We start from the raw sequence: 22,562 nt of genomic DNA, 5'->3' as shown, positions 1-22,562 counted from the left end.
TTTAGACTCTGGCTTAGACATTTTCTTTAGAAGTGGCTCTGCTGGCTTTGGAGGCTCAGCAACAGCCTTCTTCTCTGGCTTAGGCTCAGACTTAGGTTCAGGTTTAGACTCTGGCGAAGACAATTTCTTAAGAAGTATCTCAGCAGGCTTTGCAGGTGACTCCTTCACCTCTTCAGCAATAGCTGTTTTCTCTGGCTTCTCCTTTGCTGGATCTTGAAATAAAATTATATGGTCATAATCAAGATACTACAGAGCATTGGACCACTAAGAAAGTATCAGAGAAATATGTTATCAAATAGAGCACACACCACACAGAGAAAAACATACAACATGCATAACATAGACACAGACATAACACACAAAATATAAAGATTTTTTAAAGATTCATATTTCAGGTTTTCTTGTTATACCTTTTTTGGGAACAACATCTTCTTCAAGAATAGCTCTCTTCTCTGGCTTAGTCTCTGGCTCAGCCACTTTCTTTACAAGTGCCTTAGTAGGCTTAGGTGGTGATTCCAGCTCAGCAATAACCATTGTCTCTGGCTTAGACACTTTTTTAGGAATTGGCTCAGACGGCTTAAGAGGTGATTCTTTCACCTTCTCAGCATTCATTTTTTCTGGTTTAGACTCTAGCTTAGGCACTTTCTTCACAAGCGGCTCAGTGGGCTGTGGGAGTGTTTCCTTCTTCTTTGCTGGTACTTAAAATAAAGTAATTTTATGATTAAAACCAAGACACTACAGATTGGGGTAAGCAGTAGAGCACCAAGAAAGTACCAAGGAAAGATGTGATCAAACAGAAAACAGACAAATAAGAAAATATCCCAAACACAAAAACACAAAACATACAGACAAACAACAGACCAAAAAGCAAGATTTTAAGAGTGAAGATTTGTATTTCAAGAATTCCCCTGGTTATACCTTTTTGAGGAGAAACATCTTCTTTAATTGACAGAGACACCTCTTCACCTATAGCCATCTTCTTTGTCTTGGTCTCTGGCTTAGACTCTGGTTTGCCTACTTTCTTTGCAAGTGGCTCAACAGGTCCCGGGGGTGATTCATCCACCACATCAGCAATAACTGTCTTCTCTGGCATAGTCCATTTCTTTAGAAGTGTCTCAGCAGGCTTTGGAGGTGATTCTTTCACCCTTACAGTAACAGCCTTCCTCTCTGGTGTAAGCTTTTGCCTAGCATCTATCTTAGACTCTGGTTTAGGCTTAGGCTCTGGCTTAACCTCTGCTTTAGGCTCTGGCTTAGCATCTAGTTTAGGCTTAGGCTTTGCCTTAACCTCTACTTTAGGCTCTTGCTTAGGATCTGGCTTAGCCTTTAGTTTAGGCTTAGGCTCTGGCTTTAACACTTGTGGCTCAGTGGACTGTGGTACATTTTTCACCCCTACTTCAATAACAGCCTTCTTCTCTGGCATAACCTCTAGCCTAACCTCTGGTTTAGACTCTGGCATAGGAACTGGTTTAACCTCTGGTTTAGGTTTAGGCTCTGTTTTAGCCTCTGGCTTAGGCTCTGGCTTAGATTCTGGCATAGACACTTTCTTTACAAGTGTCTCAGCAGGCTGTTCAGCAATAACCCTCTTCTCTGGCTTGGACTCTAGCTTGATTTCTGGTTTAGACTCTGGTTTAGCCACTTTCTTTGCAAATGGGTCAGATTCTTTCACCCCTTCAGCAACAACAGTCTTCTCTAGCTGAGGCACTTTCTTTGTGAGTGGTTCAACAGTCTGTGGAGGTGATTCCTTCTTCATTGCCGGTTCTTGAAAAAAAATTATACCATGGTCAAGATCAATATACTACAGATTGGGGTAAGCAGTCCAGCACCAAGAAAATACCAAAGAAAGAAGTGATCAAATGGAGAACACAAAGGATACACAAAAAATACACAGAAACAACACAGAATCACAAAACAGGTGCAAGAGTGGCGCAGATATATTGTCCTCATTCTGTGAGACAAGAGTTTCCTCCTCAGATAGAATAACTTTAACAGGTTTTCCTTTGTCAGTGACCCGTTTCTTAGTTTGGATGTCCTCAATTATAAGAGGTGTCTCTTCGAGGGGTTCCTCTCTCATAGAAGGTATCTTGTCAGTTCCTTCCTTGGATTCATTTACTTTGGCAGGTTTTCCTTTTTCAAGTATCTGTTTCTTTGATTCAAAGTTCTCAACTCTAAGAGGTATCTCTTCAGGGGTTTCCTTTCTCTTAGTAAGTCTCTTGTCTAATGTTTGCTCCTTGGATGGAGTTACTTTGGCAGATTTGCCTTTCTCAACTACTTGTTTCTTAGTTCGCTTGTCCTCCACTGTACGAGGTATCTCTTCAGTGGTTTCCTCTCTCGTAGTAAGAGTCTTCTCAAAAGTTTCCTCTGTGGATTGAATTACTTTGGAAGTTTTGTCTTTCTCAACTACCTGTCTCTTTATTTTGAAGTCCTCAACTGTACGAGTTATCTCTTCAGTACAAACTAATCCCTGTCCTTTCTCTTTGGGCAACGGCAGGTTTTTGGGAGAGAAACCTTCTGACAAAGGTATTTTGTCCTTTCCTGTGTCAACTTGAAGATTTGATATGTTTTGCCTTAATGATTCTACTCTGATAGAAGATTCTACTGGTTCTATGGATTCTACTGGTTGAGAAAAACCTTCTTGGCTAGATCTACTTTCAGAAGCATGTTTATCTGTTGGTTTGGGGAAAATATTATCTCTGGCTCTCTTTGTTTTCTGTGAAACATCCATAACAGATGCCTCTTGATTCAAAGTGTATTCTTCATGTTCCTGGGTAGAAGCTTCTCTTGGAGAACTATTGTCTGTTATAACAGAGATCTCCTGTCTTCTGCCTGACTTATCCTTCTTCTCTGATACCCTGGTGGTAATTTTCTTTTTCTTGACAATGTCTGCTTTCTCTCTTTGCACTTTCTTATCTGTTTCTATTACCTTGCTTTCACCCTCAACTACCGACGGTCTATGAATATACTTTTTCATGGATATTTCTTCACTTATACTAGCACTCCCTTGTTTCATTTCAGTAACTTCTTCATATTTTTTAATAAATCCGGTGTCCTGTTTTTTTGTCAGATAATACTTTCAAAGCTCCAGTATCCTTCTGTATAGGTAACCTGTCCTTTGTATCATCTTTGTCAACTTTTTGGACAAAATGTTCTTCTATAGATTGAACTGCTTGGTGGATAGGTACATCTTCAATAGTAACCTCTTCTGTCTTTAACTCAATTACATCAACATAAATAGTTCCCTTAGTTTTGATGCATGTCTCCTCTTCCTCTCTAAACACTATACTTGCAGGGTAAACACTTAGCAGTGTTTCTTTTGCTTTTGTAGACAATTCAGGAGACTCCATCTGAAGAGATCTATCCTTTTTGACTGGTAAATATGCATCTAGATCAGACCTAGTAAGAACCTTTGTAGCTCTATGTTTCCTTTTGGAAAGCTCGCTAACAGAGTGTTTCATATCTGACTTTTTATATTTTTGGACGGGTACTTTTTCTGGTACGGTATCTTCTGTCTTTACTGAAATCTCCTGTCGTGACATCAATGTAGTGCTCTTGTCCAATATATCCCCTTTGTCTTTGTATGATACCTCTGCATTTGCGTGCCACACTTCTTCATGCTGAAAGACTTCTTCTATTGGAGGAGCTCTCTCCATCGTGTAAGAAACCTTGTGAGTTTTCAAAGATCTCCTTTTCTCAGCCATCTGCAGACTGGAAGTCATTTGAAGTTCTAAAGGTATTTTCGAGAGTTCCACACCAAATGGTGGTTGCAAGAGATTATTGACAAAACACAACATAAAGACAAACATTGCGTAAAAAAAACACAGATGAAAAAAGAGAGCTGTACTGGTGTACCATTATAAATATCTAAGTGAAGTAAGATTTTAGAATTTTGAACACACAAATACACAGAACACTTAGAATACCTGTTCCTTTTCTTTGTGGCATAACTTCTATTTCTGAAGTTGGAACTTTCTTTTCTTCTTCCATCTCCTTTTTAGGTTTAGTAACAGGTACCTTTTCAGTAGGTATTTTCTCAGGTACCTTCTCAACAGGTACCTTTTCAGTAGGTTTTTTCTCAGGTACCATCTCAACAGGTGCCTTTTCAGTAGGTTTTTTCTCAGGTACCTTCTCAACAGGTACCTTTTCAGTAGGTATTTTCTCAGGTACCATCTCAACAGGTACCTTTTCAGTAGGTACTTTCTCAGGTACCTTCTCAACAGGTACCTTTTCAGTAGGTACTTTCTCAGGTACCTTCTCAACAGGTACCTTTTCAGTAGGTATTTTCTCAGGTACCATCTCAACAGGTACCTTTTCAGTAGGTACTTTCTCAGGTACCTTCTCAACAGGTACCTTTTCAGTAGGTACTTTCTCAGGTACCTTCTCAACAGGTACCTTTTCAGTAGGTATTTTCTCAGGTACCATCTCAACAGGTACCTTTTCAGTAGGTATTTTCTCAGGTACCATCTCAACAGGTACCTTTTCAGTAGGTACTTTCTCAGGTACCTTCTCAACAGGTACCTTTTCAGTAGGTACTTTCTCAGGTACCATCTCAACAGGTGCCTTTTCAGTAGGTACTTTCTCAGGTACCATCTCAACAGGTACAGGTTTCTGTTTGGGCTCGATCACTTCAAGCGCACACAAACAACACACACACACAAAAGACATTGGCAACACAGAAGATTTACAGAAGTGTTCTCACATAAGATACATCAAATTCGACAAAGAGATCGTCAACGCTTTACATGGTCACAAACACATCATGACCGATGTCTGAAAGAGACTTAACAACTTATGATAAACTATAAGTCTAATAGGATGTTATATTGTAACACCATGGAGTCAGCATCATGATGATAGTTCAAGTAAAGTGTTACCCTTGTGTATAGACTATCAAACAGAGAAAACTGAGCGGTGGAAGACGGTAAACATAGGACAAAGAAGAGTTCAAGAAGACCCTTAAGACATCACAGTACACAGTATGTACAGTACATAAGTCAGTATATAAATCCCTACCTTTTTGCGGTGTATTCTCCTTTGGAGGCACAATAACTGATTCAGGCTTTCTGACAGCCTTTGGGGGTTCTGGTTTTCTTTCCTCCACGTGAACTTAAAAAAACATTCAACTTTGTTAAAAACCTGCATATACAGTACATGAAGATATTCAAGACAGTAGATTCAAACACAGACATTCCACAAATCACACTCTGTCGAGTGGTAAGACTGTATGAAAATGATTATGACGAGACAATATAAAGCATCTGGTGCGAAGACTTTTCAGCTGTGCACAAACACTTAAAAAGTCAAACAGTTCATATAACATTGTGATGTAGAAGTTAGAAAAAATACAGAACCTAGATAAAAACAAGACAGAGATGTTCAAAGCTTGGGTTGATTAGAAGAAAGTCATTAAACATGAATGGAAGAAGCATTGACAACCTATAGTGAGCATACCTTGTTCTGGCACAGAGTGTATTTGAGGCTCTATGTCCTCTCTGTCCTCTTTTTGAAGGATGGTAGCTGGTTGCTGCAGAGTTACCTCCTGCCTTTTTAGTGCTTCTGGCACTTCAAAAGAACATGCAAATGATCAGTAATATACTATGTGCTGTGATGAAAGTACAGAAAACAGACGTATTACTGACAAACAGAAAACTACAAATACTGATTCCAAATATGGATTCCATTATGCCAAAAACAAGACAAAGAGTGACAGATTACACATAAATCGACTTGAAATATCGAATAAAGAATGTTGTATAGCAGAGATAAATGTACTTACACGAGACAAACATAAATGTGGTTGCAACACGTCCTCAATTGAGGAGAACACTAGTCTTAAACGTTGTAATGCCATAGTCAGAAAAAGACAGGCAAAGATGGACTGACAAACAGAAGAGTATAAAGAGCAGACATGTTTTTAAAAGACTCAGAAAGCTGCCTCTCTTTTGAGAGATACTGATACCTTGTGGTGATGGGACCTTCTTTGCAGCAGCAGCAGTAGGCTCCGGCTCCTTTGGATCACGCGTAGAGGCTGTCTCTGGCTTTTTAGCTGCTGTCGGCTTTCCTGGTTCTGGCTTTGAAGCCTCTGGTTTCTTAACCTCCTCAGGAACTTCAAGTAACATGCACTTTGATTTAGAGTTCACTAACCAAGGTAATACTTACATGTTACATACACATATGACACAAAAGATTTGCTTCTATGTTAGAAGCTATTTAAACATATTAGATACAGAAACACGTACGATTCCACAAACAAAGGAGAGGTGCATTAGAGAGGAGAATAAATATTCCACACAACACATGATATAAATACCTTTGGTTGGTGGACTCTCTGGTTTCTTTATAGGCGCACGGTTTGGTTCAGGTTCAACCTTAGTCGCAGGTGAAACTTCAGGCTCTGGTTTTGGTTCAGCAACATGGGGTGCAGCTTGAGGCACATCTTCAGGTAATACAGACATCAACATTAAAAACAATATAAGCTATGGGATATCAAGAAAAGGCGGGTGAAAAAAAAACGAGTGAAAGCCATAAAATGGTAAGAGAGTAAGATTGAGACAACTTCTCTAAACGCAATTAAAAAAGTGACAAACGTGAACAAACTTAGTCACACAGGCTTATTCACACAATCCCTTGGGATAATAATATGCAATGTTAGAAAGCACTGCATAGAAGATTTAGAAACTGTGTAGACAGGTATGAAACTGACAAGAAGACAACATATTCAAGAGCTACAGCAGCATTAGGAGCATGTCTGAAGCACTTAGGAAAACGCAGTCTACCTTTCTTTAGTGGAACCTGTTCAGGTTTCTCAGCTGGCTTATGGGCAGGCATCTTTGCTTCTTCATGTTCTTCTAAGATATTGAAAGGGAGCAATTACATCCACCAAAATAAAAAAAGTAGAATAGAATTTACAGAAGTCATTCAAATAAATACAAAATAATTACAGTTAAAGGAAATTAATAAGTTGATGAAAATAAAGAAAAATCCACACCAACAATGAACAAAAACAAAGTTACTGCTTTAGTTAATAGAAAATGATGAATACGTGGCGAGCATGAGAAGACGGTTAGACAAGCGCATCATTTCTGATGTAAGACTATACCTTTTGGAGAGGGGTGTTTCTCTGGGACAACGTTTGCAGCTATCTTCTCCTCCACTGGCTTTTTGGCTTCAGGAACTTGGAAATATCATCACAGTAAGTTCATTTTCCCTATTATGCTAACTTATCACTGAGTTAATGTGTTGGGACAAATAAAATGTATCTAATAATGTAATTTAAAGTAGTGGAAGTTGGTTACTTTACGCAGACAAACAGTCAAGCAAAAGTAGACAGGGGGGACAAACGTAGGTAAATGATCAACATGTACACACATCAACCAGATTAAACACGAAATAAACAACTTAGAAATACAGATATTTGGATACCTTTATGTGGTTCTGCTGCCTCAGCTGGTTTAGCCTTCTCCTCTGGTTTCTTGTGCTCTTCAGAAACGTTAAAGACACTCATTTTGTTAGCAAAGCATCTATCTAATGTGGACATCCAATAAGCACATAATATTGGGGAAGGCCGTACAGACAAACACATAAGCCACTATGCGTGATCAATTTAAGAGCAAAGAGTAAAAGATCATTAATATTGACAGTACAAACCAAGTCTAAACTAAGACATGCAAAAGAATTCAGCACGACATTACAGGGAACACCTAAAAGAAAATAAAGTTGTAAACATGGAGTTTAATTAATTACACATGAACAAAGATTATGAACTTTGCCAACAACTTACATTAAGGTTAAATCAAAAACAAGCTCTCAAAGAGTTTACCAATTGAAACAAACAAGATTACGACCATGTTTGCCACACATTAACAAGATAATGAACTTTGCCATAACATTGCTGTAAATCGAAGACAAACAAAAGCTATTCTTCCAATACCTTTTTGTGGCATTTCCTCCCTCATTCCAACCTTCTTACTCTGGACAGACACCTCCTCAACAGGTACTCTCGGGGCTGATAAGACAATGAGAATATATTAGTATCTTTGTTTCAACGAGGCTAAGGAGAGAGGTTTACGGTTCTAACACACAAATATAAACACACAAATGAAATGACTCCTGTGAGACAACAAAGGAGAGAGAAAGACCTGACATGTGTGTCTGAGTTCCAAACACATGCTAGTGCACTACGGCAAGATTACACATACAAAGAGTAGGAGCCCATATATTCTGTGCCAAGATATTTTCAAAGAGTGGCTCAAACATACAAAGACAGACAACAATGTATTTTAAGCACCAAACATGTTAATACCAATGTAGTAGTATGATGTGTCTCAAGGTGGAACGTTAAAGATGAACTGTTTGCCCGCTTGAGTTAGCTGCTAGAAGACAAACTCCAATGGTAACATCTATTCTAAGGGATACCTGTGGTTGTAGAGATTTCCTGTACTACTAACATTTTGGAATATGAAAAACATGTTTAGTTGTGCAGATGATCGTGGAGATCAGGAGGAAATGCTGGAATACTGGTTAGGTCGTGTTACAAAACTGAATAATCTTTTTAGAAGGTGTACAAACGTGTACAAACATGTTCAAATGGAGTTGGTTAAATTGATGGTGGTGATCACTGACAGAAACAGTAGTTAGGTCAAGTTACTAAGTTATTCATGCAAACGTGAATAAACAAGTAAAAACATGTCGATAGTGATAATGGTTACTATTAATATGACATAAATCTCACACAATAATCGAACGTTAGCTAATTGTTTTATGATGAATTAAAGGGGTTTGATGTTAATGGAAAGACGATTAATATAAAACAATGCAAGGCTATATACCTCTCATTTCCAACTCTCTCATTTGCATCTCTTCTTCATAATAGTATTCATAAGATTCTTTAAAAAAAACAGATATATGTTGAGTATTCAGATTCATAAGGTTAGTTTAGATTTAAAGTACCAGTCAAAAGTTTGGACACACCTACTCATTCAAGGGTTTTTCTTTATGTTTATAATTTTCTACCTTGTAGAATAGTAGTGAAGACATCACAACTATGAAATAACACATATGGAATCATGTAGTAACCAAAAAAGTGTTATTTTATATTTGAGATTCTTCAAAGTAGGCACTCTTTGCCTTGATGACAGCTTTGCACACTCTTAAAATTCTCTCAACCAGCTTCATGAGGTAGCCACCTGGAATGTATAATTAATGGCTTATCTTATGTCCCATTCTTACCTTTGAGAGTGACTGAAGATGGCATATCAGGGACTTGTATTGATGAATCAGGGACATCTAAAGGATGTTGAATTTGGTTTAAATATTAAAGATATATAAAATATAAGTCATATAAGATAAATTGACTGGAATTTTGATTAATAATTGTGATACAATTGAACGTTTGTGTGGCTAGAAATCAAATACTTACCATGGGGTACCCTTGCTAATTCAATTTCTGTGAAAAAGGAAGATTAAATATTAACTTAAACTTCATGAAAATAACTATGAGATTCAGACAGCTGGAAAACAAAAAAAATGCTAATGACTATACCAACCTTTTAAAAGGCTAATCGATTATTAGAAAACCCCTTTGCAGAGTTCCTCTATCCAGTGTTTGTGTTCTTTTGCAAATCTTAATCTTTTCTTTTAATTGTCCAGTCTGAGATTTGGCTTTTTCTTTGCAACTCTGCCTAGAAGGCCAGCATCCCAGAGTCTCTTCATTACTGATGCTGAGACTGGTGTTTTGCGGGTACTATTTAATGAAGCTGCCAGTTGAGGACTTGTGAGGCGTCTGTTTCTCAAACTAGACACTCTAATGTACTTGTCCTCTTGCTCAGTTGTGCATCGGGGCCTCCCACTCCTCTTTCTTTTCTGGTTAGAGACAGTTTGCGCTGTTCTGTGAACGGAGTAGTACACAGTGTACGAGATCTTCAGTTTCTTGGCAATTTCTCGCATGGAATAGCCTTCCTTTCTCAGAACAAGAATAGACTGACGAAAGTTCTTTGTTTCTGTCCATTTTGAGCCTGTAATCGAACCCACAAATGCTGATGCTCCAGATACTCAACTAGTCTAAAGAAAGACAGTTTTATTGCTTCTTTAATCAGAACAACAGTTTTCAGCTGTGCTAACATAATTGCAAAAGGGTTTTCTAATAATCAATTAGCCTTTTAAAATGATAAACTTGGATTAGCTAACACAAAGCGGCATTGGTTGCTGATAATGGGCCTCTGTACGCCTGTGTAGCTATTCCATAAAAAATCTGCCGTTTCCAGCTACAATAGTAATTTACAACATTAACAATGTCTACACTGTATTTCTGATCAATTTGATGTTATTTTAATGGACCAAAATTTTGATTTTCTTTCAAAAACAAGGAAATTTCGAAGTGACCCCAAATGTTTGAACGGTAGTGTACATGTATTATCAGAGCGCTCCAGGACTAAAATTAAAATGTCAAATGAAAAGTAAAAAAAATTGAAAATGAGTGAAAATACTGAAATATTAGTGACAAAATATGTGACGAAGGAATAAAAATAGGTCAGGTTGGGATGACCTTCACTCCACAACATGAAGGTAGATGCAACATCAACCCATTATATGGTTAAATCTATACAAACCTTCAACCAAGAGATCTGCAGTGGATTCGAGGTTTTCATATTTGCAGGTATAACGTCCTTGGTCTTCTGGTCTGAGGTCTTTAATCGAGAGCCTCTGAATGTTGTTGACCACCTCATACGAGTATCTGTGTTTCATTTCTAAGAGCTTTCCATTCTTAAACCATTGGGTTTTGACATTAGGGATAGAAAACTGACAAGAAAGAGTACATGTTTGCCCCTCCTGTCCCGCAACTTCCTCCAGATGTTTCTCAACCTCAGGCTCTGTAAAGAAACAAATAACAAAAGTGCATCTCTATTAGTTTTACCGATACAGTATAATGACTTAAATCAATAACATTAATGTAAGTACAAAATAAACAAATGCAGAACCATCGATACCCACCGATAACAGTCAGTTTGGCGCTGGAGATATGTGGGCCACATACAACACGGTAGTTGCCCTGGTCTTTGGTTTGACACTGCTTGATCTTCAAGATGTGACGGTCCCCAACAATGCTGACTTCATATTTGTCGTTGTTGTCAAGCTTCTGAGTTCCCTTGTACCAGGACAGGGTGATCTCAGGGAAGTTGATCTTGATGTCACACTCAAAAGTAGCGACCTTGTTGGTAACTGTAGACTGATCTGTTATGTCCTTATTCACGGTGACCGGCTACAAGCAGATAAATAAGAAATATAAGCTTAGACATTAATGTAAATGAATATGCATACAATATATGATGAATTACTGCTGTTGTTATTGTCAGACATTTCATTGTGACAGCTAATGAGGAACCTACCTCAGTACGTTCCATTCTCTTTTGCAAATCAGCCACAAGAGCGACCAAATCCTCATCCAACTCTCTCTCTCTCTCCGGTTCCTAAATCACACCCAAAGACATAGCAGAACTTGTTAGAGTATCACCATTATGTCTTTAAAAAAGCAATGAAATTCAGTATTGAATTTAATTGTGTTCAGAAAAAAATGAAAAGCCATTAAATTCAATTGAATACAACTTAATGTTAAATGAATTTACCGATCTTCCACTTTCTTCTACTTTCTCCCTCTTCAGCTGCTCAATGGCCTGAAGAAGTCCACGGTAGTCAGTGATTCCAAACATACGGGCGTATTTCTCATACTCCTTAGGGTCCACATTTCTGAGCAACTCTACAATGTCAATGTCTTTCTCTTCCTGAGGACTCTTCTGTTTAGATGGAGTCCTGTGGAGAAAAAAACATAGAAGAGATATGCATGGAAAATATTATTTGTGTAGTTTCTTGTGAAATGTGAACGGTAGCGACACAATCGTCAAAGAGAGATTCACTTACTTCTTCAGTTTTGCTCTGAAGTCTCCCTCAACTCCAACATCCTCTTTCCTTTCCTCAACATGCATGTCGGTGTTGCATTCTATTTCTCCAGCTTTGTTAGTTGCGACACATCTGTACTGTCCGGAGTCAGACCTTGTTATTTCTGTGATCTCCAACTTGGCCTCCTGTCCCTTCTGCTCAATAGTGATGCGACCACCATGAGTGATCTGTCTCCACTTGCCCTTCATCCATTTCACGTTAGGAATAGGATCACCTCCAACTTTGGCAATGAAAGTTGCAGTGCCCTCTGTGAATTTAACACAACATATTGAAGACATCACTTGCTATGGAAATGTTAGATATCCAACTATTAATAAAAACTGTAGGCTGTTAATGGAATACTAATTAAATGCTTCTAAATCTCTTTTCATCACACTTACTCTCGGCTACATGGCAAGGCTTGGGCTCCTCGATGAAGAACAAGTTGTCCAGTTTCTTCACTGGTGCTGCAGTTGGTTCCTCTGCAGCAGGTTCAGGTGCTGCTTTGGATTTCTCTGCCATTAAGCATAATTCAAGAAGTCTGTTATAAAAACCATAACCCTTCATTCACGACAGCTGATTCAACCAATGTTTGGATATGATTTGAATAAAAATAGGGTCCAGAACATGTACCTTTGATAGTTACTTTGGCCTTGCAGAATTCACTACCAGCCTCATTGGTTGCCTTGCAGAGATAGTCCCCTGCATCATTCTTTGATACGTGCATGACCTCCAAAGAAGCAACACCATCGGCAAAACGTATTTTACTGCTGGAATTGTTTTTCAAGTCTTTCCTGTCCTTCATCCACTGAATCTTCATAGAAGGTGATCCATGGACATGGCAGCTAAGGTGCAGGTTCTCACCCTCGGTCAGCGTGACAGGTTTTAGAGAGGGGTCAAATGTAGGGAGCTTCTTGTGTTCTGGATTAATAAGGAAGAGTCATGGAAAAACATACATGGCATATGGTAACGCAGACACACATTATTTATATCTAACTTTCTATGGAGAAACACAACATAGTAGACAAATAATAATATGGACCTACCAGTTATGGTAACTGTCAATTTGCAAGAGGCAGTGCCTGCTTCATTGGTTGCTGTGCCGGTATACCTGCCACAGTCTGAGACTTTGGAGCTCTTGATACACAACACAGCCACATTGCTCTTGAAAGACATGTCATAGTGATCAGAGCTGTGAATCTCACTGTCATCTTTATACCAATTAATGGTCATGGGCTGAGATCCAGACAAACGTGCCTCAATCTTTACCATCTTGCCCTCCGTTTCCTCTAGGGTCTCTGTGGGCTTTTTGGTGAATGAAGGTGGGATTTTACGCTCTGAAAATAAATGTTAAAGCGTTAATGGTTTACAAAACAAGATTGTTCACTTAATGTGACAGAGGAGGCTAAAGCAAACAGTACTATACCAAAAGTTTCTCTCAAGAAACATGAAAGGGACTAAAATTGTGAGGCAGTGGGCCAAATACCTTTGACAGTAATTTCAGTGGAACAAGAGTCCTTCCCAATGTCATTAGTGGCATGGCAAATGTAGCGGCCATAATTTGATTTATCTGCTTTCAATATAGTGAGGTGTGGGGTGTTATCCACACAGGCCATCTTGTAATTTCCCCCTGATCGAATATCTTTGTGATCTTTTGACCAAGTGACTTTTAATGGCAAAGATCCAGTCATGTGGCATTCCAATTCCACACTATCACCCACTGAAATGTCCACCATGGGTGACAGCTTTTTATCAAAGACAGGGGGATATCTTGGCTCTAAAAGTTCAATGATGGGAAAGAGTTGGAACATACAGCATTCTTTGAAATGAAAGCGTTGATACTGTACAATATGACACTGTACTAATACAGAACATGCACTGTCTCTCAGTCAGCAAGTAAAAAAACAACCTCTTTGAGGAACAAACGACCGACCTTTAAGAGTGAGTTTGGCTCTGCAGGATGCAGTCCCAACACTGTTGGTAGCAACACAAGTGTATTCCCCAGAGTGTCTCATTTCACCTCTGGATATTTGTAGGACAGCCGTGTTATCATCATAACTCATGGTATAGTCGGTGGATTTCACAGTTTCACCGTCTTTAAGCCAAGAGACCTCAATGGGGGAGGAGCCTGCCACACGGCACTCCAATTTGACTTCCATTCCTTCAGTCTGTTGAATGCTGGTTATTTTCTTGGGGAAGGTTGGTGGCGTTTTTGCCTCTGAAAATAGGATAATTTAACAAAAAAATATGACATTAGCTGCAAAAAAATATGAAAATTCTTCATACTAGTTGTTAATTTCATAGCCAATGCAGAGTCAAAGCTGAATATTTTCTGATTAAAAAGAGAACATTCCTAAAAAAAAGACAAAGGGCATCACCTTGGACAGAGAGACGACAGCTGGATGAGGCTGATCCTATTCTGTTTTCAGCTTTGCATGTGTATTCACCAATATCAGCCTCGGCTGCTTTGCTCAATTTCAAGCAAGCAATGCCTTTGGAATACTCTATTTTGCAAGCAGGGGAAGACCTCACTTTTCCGTCGGCCTTATACCAAGCCACCTTAATGTCAGGGGTTCCTCCAACATGGCATTTCAAACAAACTGCATCACCAGCAGTAACTTCCATTGGCTCCAAATGATCAATGAAATAAGGTGGTTCTAAAGTGACAGACATAAACAGTTAAATCAGAAACATGCACATGTACATCAGATATATACAGCATAGGACAATCCCAATAAATTACCAGGTCAATTTAGGCAAACTAACCTAAAATGAACACTTGTGCTTTGCAGGTATCTTTTCCGGCGTCATTGGAAACTTCACAAGTGTATTCCCCACTTGCTTCCTTATCGTTACTGTTTAAACACTCCAAGATGGAGGAGGTCTCTGTGGTAGTGACGTTGTGCTTATAAGAGGCATATAGCTGTTGGCCGTCCTTATACCAGGTGACAAATATCTTTGGGGTTCCAGTGTATGTGCACTCAAGTATCAATGATTTTCCCTTTTCAACAGAGTGGTCGTTCAGCTTCTTAACAAAGCTAGCAGGTTCTGAGTAAAATCATACAGAAGTTTGTTAGTCCACATTCTGATTAAAAAATAAATAAATGTTGTTTTAATTCTATTAATAAAAATATATAATAAAAATAAATATTTTCAATTATTGACCAACCTTTCACAGACAGGTTAACTAGGAAACTTTCCTTCCCAGCATCATTAATAATCTGGCATGTATACTCTCCAGCGTGGAATTTGTCAATTTTGGATAGCTCCAGAGTAGCTGTATTGTCCCGTAGAGCAATTTCACAGCCTTTTCCAGACACAATTTCCTTTGTGCCTCTGAACCACTTCAGTTTCAGTGGGGCACTTCCTTTGACAATTGCTGAGAAAGTTACATTTGTTCCAGGCATTGCTTCCAATGGCTGAGGTGGCATCACAAAAGAAGGAGGTTCTAAATACAAAAAATACATACTTTTTAGCTTGCAGACATCTGACATTAAATCAGTTACATCACAAAGCAATAGTAATTACGAAGCCCAAACAAGTCATGTATATTTACTGACCTTTCACAATGAAAGAGGAACTGGTCTCATTGGTTCCAGCCTTGTTTACGGCTTTGCATTTATACACTCCAGAGTCAGACCACTTAAGAGCGGGCACTTTAAGTGTGCAGGTGTTGTCACTGAATAAAATCTCATAATTTGGTCCAGTTTTGATCTCCTCTTCATCATGGTACCAGGTAATGGTGAAAGGTGCAGAACCAGAGACTTTGCAGTCCATTTCACCAGCTTTTCCAACAATAAGATGAGATTCCTTCAGTTTCTGTGTGAATGTTGGAGGTATGGTTTTATCTGTTATAGGAGGACAGGGTTAGTAACCAGGCATTAGGCAAAACACTAGGAAATTAGACAATTAGAAAAATCTCATATCATACTGTGTATAGGAAGGGGCCACCCACCTAGGACAGTGAGGTTTAATTTGGTGAGATCACTGCCAACCTCATTTTTGACCTCAAATGTATATTCTCCCATATCAATCCTCTCTGCAGACAACACTTTCAAGCTGGAGATCATCTTTGAGAAGGAGATGTTGTACTTCTGGCCAGAGGAGAGCTCGACTCCATTCTTAAACCATTTTGGTTTCAGCTCTGGTGTCCCCGACACTTTGACTTCTAGAGCTGCAATATCACCTGCAGTCACGCTGAAAGACTCTGGTCTCTCCACAACTTTAGCGGGTTCTGAAAATAAAGAACACGAGCAGAGGTGTGCTTACAGAAACTGAATAATAAAAAAAGCAATGACTGGGGAAAAAACTAAGCGAATTAGGGGAGAAAATGGAATTAGAGACAAAATGGAAATGTACAAACCTAATACAGTTATGTTAGAAAAACATTCCACAACTCCGGCATCGTTTCGGAGTTGGCACGTGTATTTGCCCATTGCCAGTGAGTCTGCTTTAAATACTTTAAGAGGGAGCTGGTTGTTTTCAAATGTAATTTTCTGGATGTCACCATCTCTGAGAATGTGATCCTTATCCTGTAACCAAGATGCAGTCATTGGTTGAGAGCCTTTGACAGTGGCTTTCAGGGTGACTTCTTCACCCAATGTGCATGTCGTATTCAACAATTTCTCCACAAACGTTGGTGGTTCTGAGAGAGGACAAAAATGGAGAGGCTAAAAATAAATCATCATGAAGCAGGATCAAAAAATCAAAAAATACCCACCGATGACGCATTTCTACTAACCTCTGAGTTTAACTGTAGTACAGGATGTTTCATATCCTATACTGTTTGATGCCTTGCACTTATATTCTCCAAAATCTGAAGCTTCCAATCCAATGATATGAAGAGTGGCAGCAGTATCCTCATTCACAATCTTATATTTCCTACGTTCCTTTAATGGCGTTTTGTATTTGGCCCAGGTAATCTCCAAGGGTGCTGTGCCAAACATCTCACAGTGTAGGCTAGCATCCTTTCCTTTCATTCCTTCAATTGGCCGAGGTACTTTGAGGAAAGATGGTGCATCTACAAAATATTGAGAATCGTTAAGAAGCAGCTGTTTGCTACACGCAGCTAAGCTTCAAATACATACCGGTGTAATACCACCAACAGACACTATACTAATAATGGATTATTATGGAATATTAAATGGAATATGTAAAATATCAAAATCCAATGTCATTTATTACTGGCTAACCTTTGACTCTAAGAGTTGTGCTGCAGCTTATACTTCCAGCGTCATTGGTTGCTTCACAGGTGTAGACTCCATTGTCATCAAATCTTGTGGTGCGCAGCTCAAGGACTGCCATTGAGTCAACAAATGATTGTCTATAGTTGTCACCATCTGTGATCTTAGTGTCATTTTTGTACCACTGCATTCGCAGAGAGGGGGAATCCTTAACTTTGCATTCAAGACGGAGTGGCTCGCACTTCTTCACAAACTTTGTGACTGGCAATTTTAGCGCAAATTCAGGAGGTTCTGCAAAGCCAACATTTTGCAAAATTAGCTTATTGAAGCACATGCACCTTGACACAGTGAAAGAATATGAGGCTTGCAATGAACTGCAAAAATATGTAATTTGATGACTTGATGCATCTGTTAAGGAGTAAAGGCAAGAAGAATGCGTCAAGGGAAATGGGAAGAGTGACACAACATTTGTTGGTGTGATGGAGAAGCAGGTAAAGGTGCTGTGAACTGGTCAGGGAGCTGTGAACTGGTCAGGGAGCTGTGAACTGGTCAGGGAGCTGTGAACTGGTCAGGGAGCTGTGAAAAGGAGGTGGTGGAGGAGCTGTGAAAATGCAAAGCAATAGAGCACAGATAAAAGCAATCGAGGACAGACGGAATAATCGAAGCCAGTTGAGGAAAGATGGGGAGATGGAAGCCAATGCATGAGTTTAAATAAGAGCATGTTGCAACCTTTCACCATTAAAGCAGCACTACATATTTCAATGCCAGCATCATTTTTAAATTGACAAGAGTAAATTCCACTCTGCAAAACTCCAACTGAGTAAAGATCTGGGAAGCAAGATAATCCTTCCAGTCCAATAAAACATGTAGGTCCAGTGATCAATTCAGTGTCATCCTTAAACCATTTCACTGTGAAAGGAGGTGTTCCTTTAAACGTGCTCTTAAATCGCATGTTGGAGTTAGGAAGGGCAGTATGAGACTCAGGCAACAGAACAAAGCTTGGTGGCTCTAAAGAAACAATAGCAACCAAGTTAATCAGCTGGCCTGACCCTAACACGAGAGAGAAATATATAAAATGTATATAATTTTGATAAATTCTGACCTTTCACCTTCACTGCCCCACTGCATTCAACACTTCCTGCTTTATTTGTCAGTTTGCAAGAGTAAGTGCCGGCATCAGCTCTCTCTAGCTGTTCGATTTCCAAAGACATAGAAATGTCTTGACGAACAAGTTTATATTTTCCACCAACGTCAATTCTGTTCCCATCTTTCTGCCATTCCACAGTGATAGGAAGAGATCCAGATATTTCGCAATTCATTTGAACAAGCATTCCCAATATTTCCTGTATTTCACTCAGAGGTTTGGTGAAGCTTGGAGGGATAGTTTGTTCTGTTTTCACAAGAGCAACAACAAAACAGTCAAGCCCGTGTTCATTGCATATCATGTCATAAGCGGTATACTATCATACCAATTTGTTTCAATTTAAGATTTTGCATTGACCTAGTACAATCAACTTGATTTTGCAACTGCATGTCTCAATGTGGTTTGAAACCTCAAATTGATAGTCACCTGCATCCTCCTTTTGTGTAGTCTGCATATTAAGGCTACTAAGGTTGTTCTCAAAGCTAAGTTTGTATTGTGGATTTGACTTGAACTCTTTGCTGTCTTTGGTCCACTTCACTTTGAGCTCAGGAGTGCCTGCCACTTTGCACTCTAAACTGACTGGATCCCAATAGTTACTTTTATCACTTCTGGTTTCTCTGTAATCTGAGGTGGTTCTAAAATGCATATAAATATACATTTTCTAATCAAATTCATACATTTTAAAGACAGAAAGACACAATTTATATCTAGCTAGCAGACTAATTTAAAAGACAAACCTTGCACTATGAGGGTTGCAAAGCACTTGTTTTGACCAGCCTCATTTGCCACCTGGCAGGTATATTTCCCGCTATGATAGGCTTCACAGACCGGAATCCTTAGAGTTGCCACATTATTTTCAAAGATCCTTTCAATTTTAGGATCTTCCAAGATCCAGTTCTCAGATATTTGCCATTGCACAGACAGATTTGGATACCCAGTGACAACACACTGAAATTCAGCCAATTTTCTCAAGACAGTTGTGACATTTTCGACTTTCCTCACAAATGACGGTGGTTCTAACATCAAACCAATCAAACCAATAAACAATTATTGGCAGTGATCAATTATTTAAAGTAATTGTGTTGTCATCATGGAAGTTATGTAACCTATCACAATAGTACATATTTTAAGTAACTAACCTTTTATACGAAGAGTAGTTCTACAAGAACAACGTCCAACCTCATTTGAGACGGTACACTGGTATTCACCAACATCTACACCATAACATTTCTGTTTTTCAAGATTCAGAATGTCCTGTACTTGTGAGAGGCTGTGCTTTGTGCTGGATTTCATTTCATTTAAATCCTTGTGCTACAGGTCCTCAAACGGACCTGTGCCAATGACTTGACAATTGAAAGACGCATTTGAGCTCTTCAGAATATCAGCAGTCTTGATCTCTTTCTTATCTTTGTACCAGATTACAGATATGGGCAGAGAGCCAAACAAAAGACATTCCAAGTGGGCAAATGATCCTTTGATACTCTCTGTTTCCTTCAGTTTTCTTGTGAAAGATTGTTTCATGATTTGATCTAGCATAAATAAAAAATAAAGTAATGAGAATACTGTTCAATCAGGTATACCTGTACAAAAAGCTCAAAATATTGATTAAAATATTTGTAAATTAGCTGACCTAGGACAGAAACTGTGGCTTCACAAGTACTGCTTCCAACGTCATTGGAAAGATCAAAGGTGTAATCTCCACTATCACTTTTCTCTGTATGGAGAATATTTAGTACAGAGCTATTATTTTTAATTATTTTATTTTACCTTTATTTAACTAGGCAAGTCAGTTAAGAACAAATTATTATTTTCAATGACGGCCTAGGAACAGTGGGTTAACTGCCTGTTCAGGGGCAGAACGACAGATTTGTACCTTGTCATCTCGGGGATTTGAACTTGCAACCTTGCAACCTTCCGGTTACTAGTCCAGCTCGTTCTGTGATAAATATAAGATTAAACAATGAGTTTTCAACATCAGAGTATAAAATCCAATTTTATCCTCATAAACATCAACCAACCTTTGACTACCAATAACGCAGAGCATTTCTGTCTGCCAGCTTCATTTTGGCCTGACAAGTTTATTTCCCAGCATGTTTGGTTTGAATATTTGAAATACGCAGCAGTGATGTCCTGTTTTCAAAGGACACCTGAGCACATTCACCATCTTTGACATCATGGTCATCCTTCAGCCATGACACAGTTATAGGTACTGATCCTTTCAGAATACACTGCATAGAAATCTCACTGCCAACTAGGGAATTCATATTCTCTATCTTTTGTGCAAATGATGGCAGTTCTATAGGTGGAAAAGCTAAGAATATTTTAACTGAAAGTATACCGAAATTAACAGATAAATATACTTAAAAGTAAGGTTTTCACGCCAACCTTTCAGTGTCATTTCACAATCACAAGATGACTTCCCAACTTCATTTTCTACTGTACACTGGTATTTTCCAGCATCTCCGGCATCAATTGCCAACATCTGGAGGGTAACTATGTCATCCTTTAAGACTATCTTGTGTCTTTTATCATTTCTGATCGCCTTTGTGTTTTTGTAAAAAGATGTGTTGAATGGAGCGGAGCCTGCAAGCTGTCCTTCCAAAGTAATATTAGACCCTTTGATAAGTTCTTTGGATTCAAAGGTCCTCGTAAATATTGGAGGTTCTAAAAGAAAATGGCAATGAAGTCAGAATACAGAATACTCAACAAACCTTTAACTGTAACTCTGCTGGTGCAGTGGTCACTACCAGCATCACTTGATGACACACAAACATAATCTCCACTATCATCAACAGAGCAGTTGACAATCTCCAGTGAGGCAACTGAGTTAGTAACAGCCATTTTGTATTTCTCATTTTGTCTCATCTCAATCTCGTTCTTAAACCACTTAAAAATGATCTCAGGGGTGCCGGTTGCTTTACACTCCAGCTTCACAGCACTTCCTCTCACCACTAGTTTTGTAGACTCAAGCTTCATCACAAACATTGGAGGTTCTAAAAAAAAGTTTGACATTGATTATCAGACAAGTAAACCCACATTGATGCAAGGACAACAAATGCATATTGAGCTGGGAATGTATATGAAGAAAGGGCACCTTTCACAAACAAGACAGCCGTGCATGCCACCGTTCCAGCGTCATTGGCCACTTGGCATGTGTATTTAGCCAAGTCGGTGGGTTTTACTGAGTGAAGTTCCAAAAAACTTGAGTAGGTCTCTTTCTTGATAAAAAATGTGCCTCCACTTGAACCACTTGAACCTTTGACATATAAGGTTCCACTGCTTTCTTTAGATCCTGTAGAATGTGTTGCCCGGCATGTGTACACTCCAGCATCAACCTTTTCCAATTTAGTAATTTTCAGTGCAGCTGAGTTGTCTTTGATTTCAGGTAGATATCCATCTCCAGACTTAATCTCTTTCTCATCTTTGAACCAAGACAGAGTCATAGGCTGGGATCCAGATACTTTGCAATCCATTGAAATATCGTTACCCATAATTCCATCAAGTCTTTTCAGAGACTTTGTGAAAGAGAGTAGTATGATTTATAATCTGTTTATTGGAAAGAAAATGTTACTTCACACTGCAAGTTAAAATAGATTTAATGAAAAACAACTTTTGAAAGTAGCGAAGAAGAAAAGCTAACCCAGCATGGTAATAGAAGAAAAGCTAACCCAGCATGGTAATAGAAGAAAAGCTAACCCAGCATGGTAATAGAAGAAAAGCTAACCCAGCATGGTAATAGAAGAAAAGCTAACCCAGCATGGTAATAGAAGAAAAGCTAACCCAGCATGGTAATAGAGCATGAGCACTGGTCCTTTCCAACACGGTTGGACACTTCCATCGTGTATTCGGAAGAGTCTACTTTTTCAGCTGCAATAATCTTTAAGATGGCAATATTATCTTTTAGAGTGATTTTATATTTTCGATTCCCTTTCATCTCCTTTCCATCATGGAACCATTTGACTTTAAGTTCTGGGCTTCCAGCGATTTTGCATTCCAAGGTTGCAGAGTCCCCTGAAGTCACGTTGATGGATTATGCTTTCTCTAAGACTTTAGCAGGTTCTACAATAAAGTCAAATGAATTAGATTTAGTTGTCACAAGAGTATTATGTGTGTAAATGTTACAAATGTATATATCATGTATATGTTTTATATAAATGTTTCAATCGTTGTTATCCAACCTTAAACTGTTAGAGTGGCATCATATTTGTTTTGTCCAGTCTCATTCTCTGCTTGGCAAGTGTACTTGCCGCCGTGGCTAATGGCAACAGCTGTTATTGACAGAATAGCAATGTTGTTCTCAAATGTCATTT

The 22,562-nt window shown here is 38.8% G+C and overlaps 1 protein-coding gene across 1 annotated transcript in view; it reads right to left on the bottom strand.

Moving 5' to 3' along the window:
* LOC110501775 (titin) overlaps positions 1-22,562 on the bottom strand; it is a 176,725-nt gene that overhangs the window by 106,853 nt on the left and 47,310 nt on the right. The window contains exons 37-62 of the mRNA XM_036959133.1: positions 15,881-16,159; positions 15,486-15,773; positions 15,095-15,373; positions 14,692-14,973; positions 14,304-14,582; positions 13,859-14,143; positions 13,412-13,702; positions 12,972-13,262; positions 12,559-12,846; positions 12,327-12,440; positions 11,908-12,193; positions 11,616-11,799; positions 11,379-11,459; positions 10,984-11,251; positions 10,602-10,862; positions 9,413-9,439; positions 9,223-9,279; positions 8,823-8,879; positions 7,925-7,999; positions 7,417-7,473; positions 7,094-7,168; positions 6,771-6,842; positions 6,305-6,430; positions 5,954-6,100; positions 5,446-5,556; positions 5,008-5,100 (exon numbers count right to left, since the gene is read on the bottom strand). Of these exons, the coding sequence (XP_036815028.1) occupies positions 5,008-5,100; positions 5,446-5,556; positions 5,954-6,100; positions 6,305-6,430; positions 6,771-6,842; positions 7,094-7,168; positions 7,417-7,473; positions 7,925-7,999; positions 8,823-8,879; positions 9,223-9,279; positions 9,413-9,439; positions 10,602-10,862; positions 10,984-11,251; positions 11,379-11,459; positions 11,616-11,799; positions 11,908-12,193; positions 12,327-12,440; positions 12,559-12,846; positions 12,972-13,262; positions 13,412-13,702; positions 13,859-14,143; positions 14,304-14,582; positions 14,692-14,973; positions 15,095-15,373; positions 15,486-15,773; positions 15,881-16,159 (4,653 nt within the window). The remainder of the gene's footprint in view (positions 1-5,007; positions 5,101-5,445; positions 5,557-5,953; positions 6,101-6,304; positions 6,431-6,770; positions 6,843-7,093; positions 7,169-7,416; positions 7,474-7,924; positions 8,000-8,822; positions 8,880-9,222; positions 9,280-9,412; positions 9,440-10,601; positions 10,863-10,983; positions 11,252-11,378; positions 11,460-11,615; positions 11,800-11,907; positions 12,194-12,326; positions 12,441-12,558; positions 12,847-12,971; positions 13,263-13,411; positions 13,703-13,858; positions 14,144-14,303; positions 14,583-14,691; positions 14,974-15,094; positions 15,374-15,485; positions 15,774-15,880; positions 16,160-22,562) is intronic.

Source organism: Oncorhynchus mykiss, chromosome 22, assembly GCF_013265735.2.
Source record: "Oncorhynchus mykiss isolate Arlee chromosome 22, USDA_OmykA_1.1, whole genome shotgun sequence".
In the NCBI taxonomy this organism is placed as follows: Eukaryota; Metazoa; Chordata; class Actinopteri; order Salmoniformes; family Salmonidae; genus Oncorhynchus; species Oncorhynchus mykiss.
Note: the sequence above shows the minus strand (reverse complement) of the source record. Positions and strands in the feature narration are given on the sequence as shown.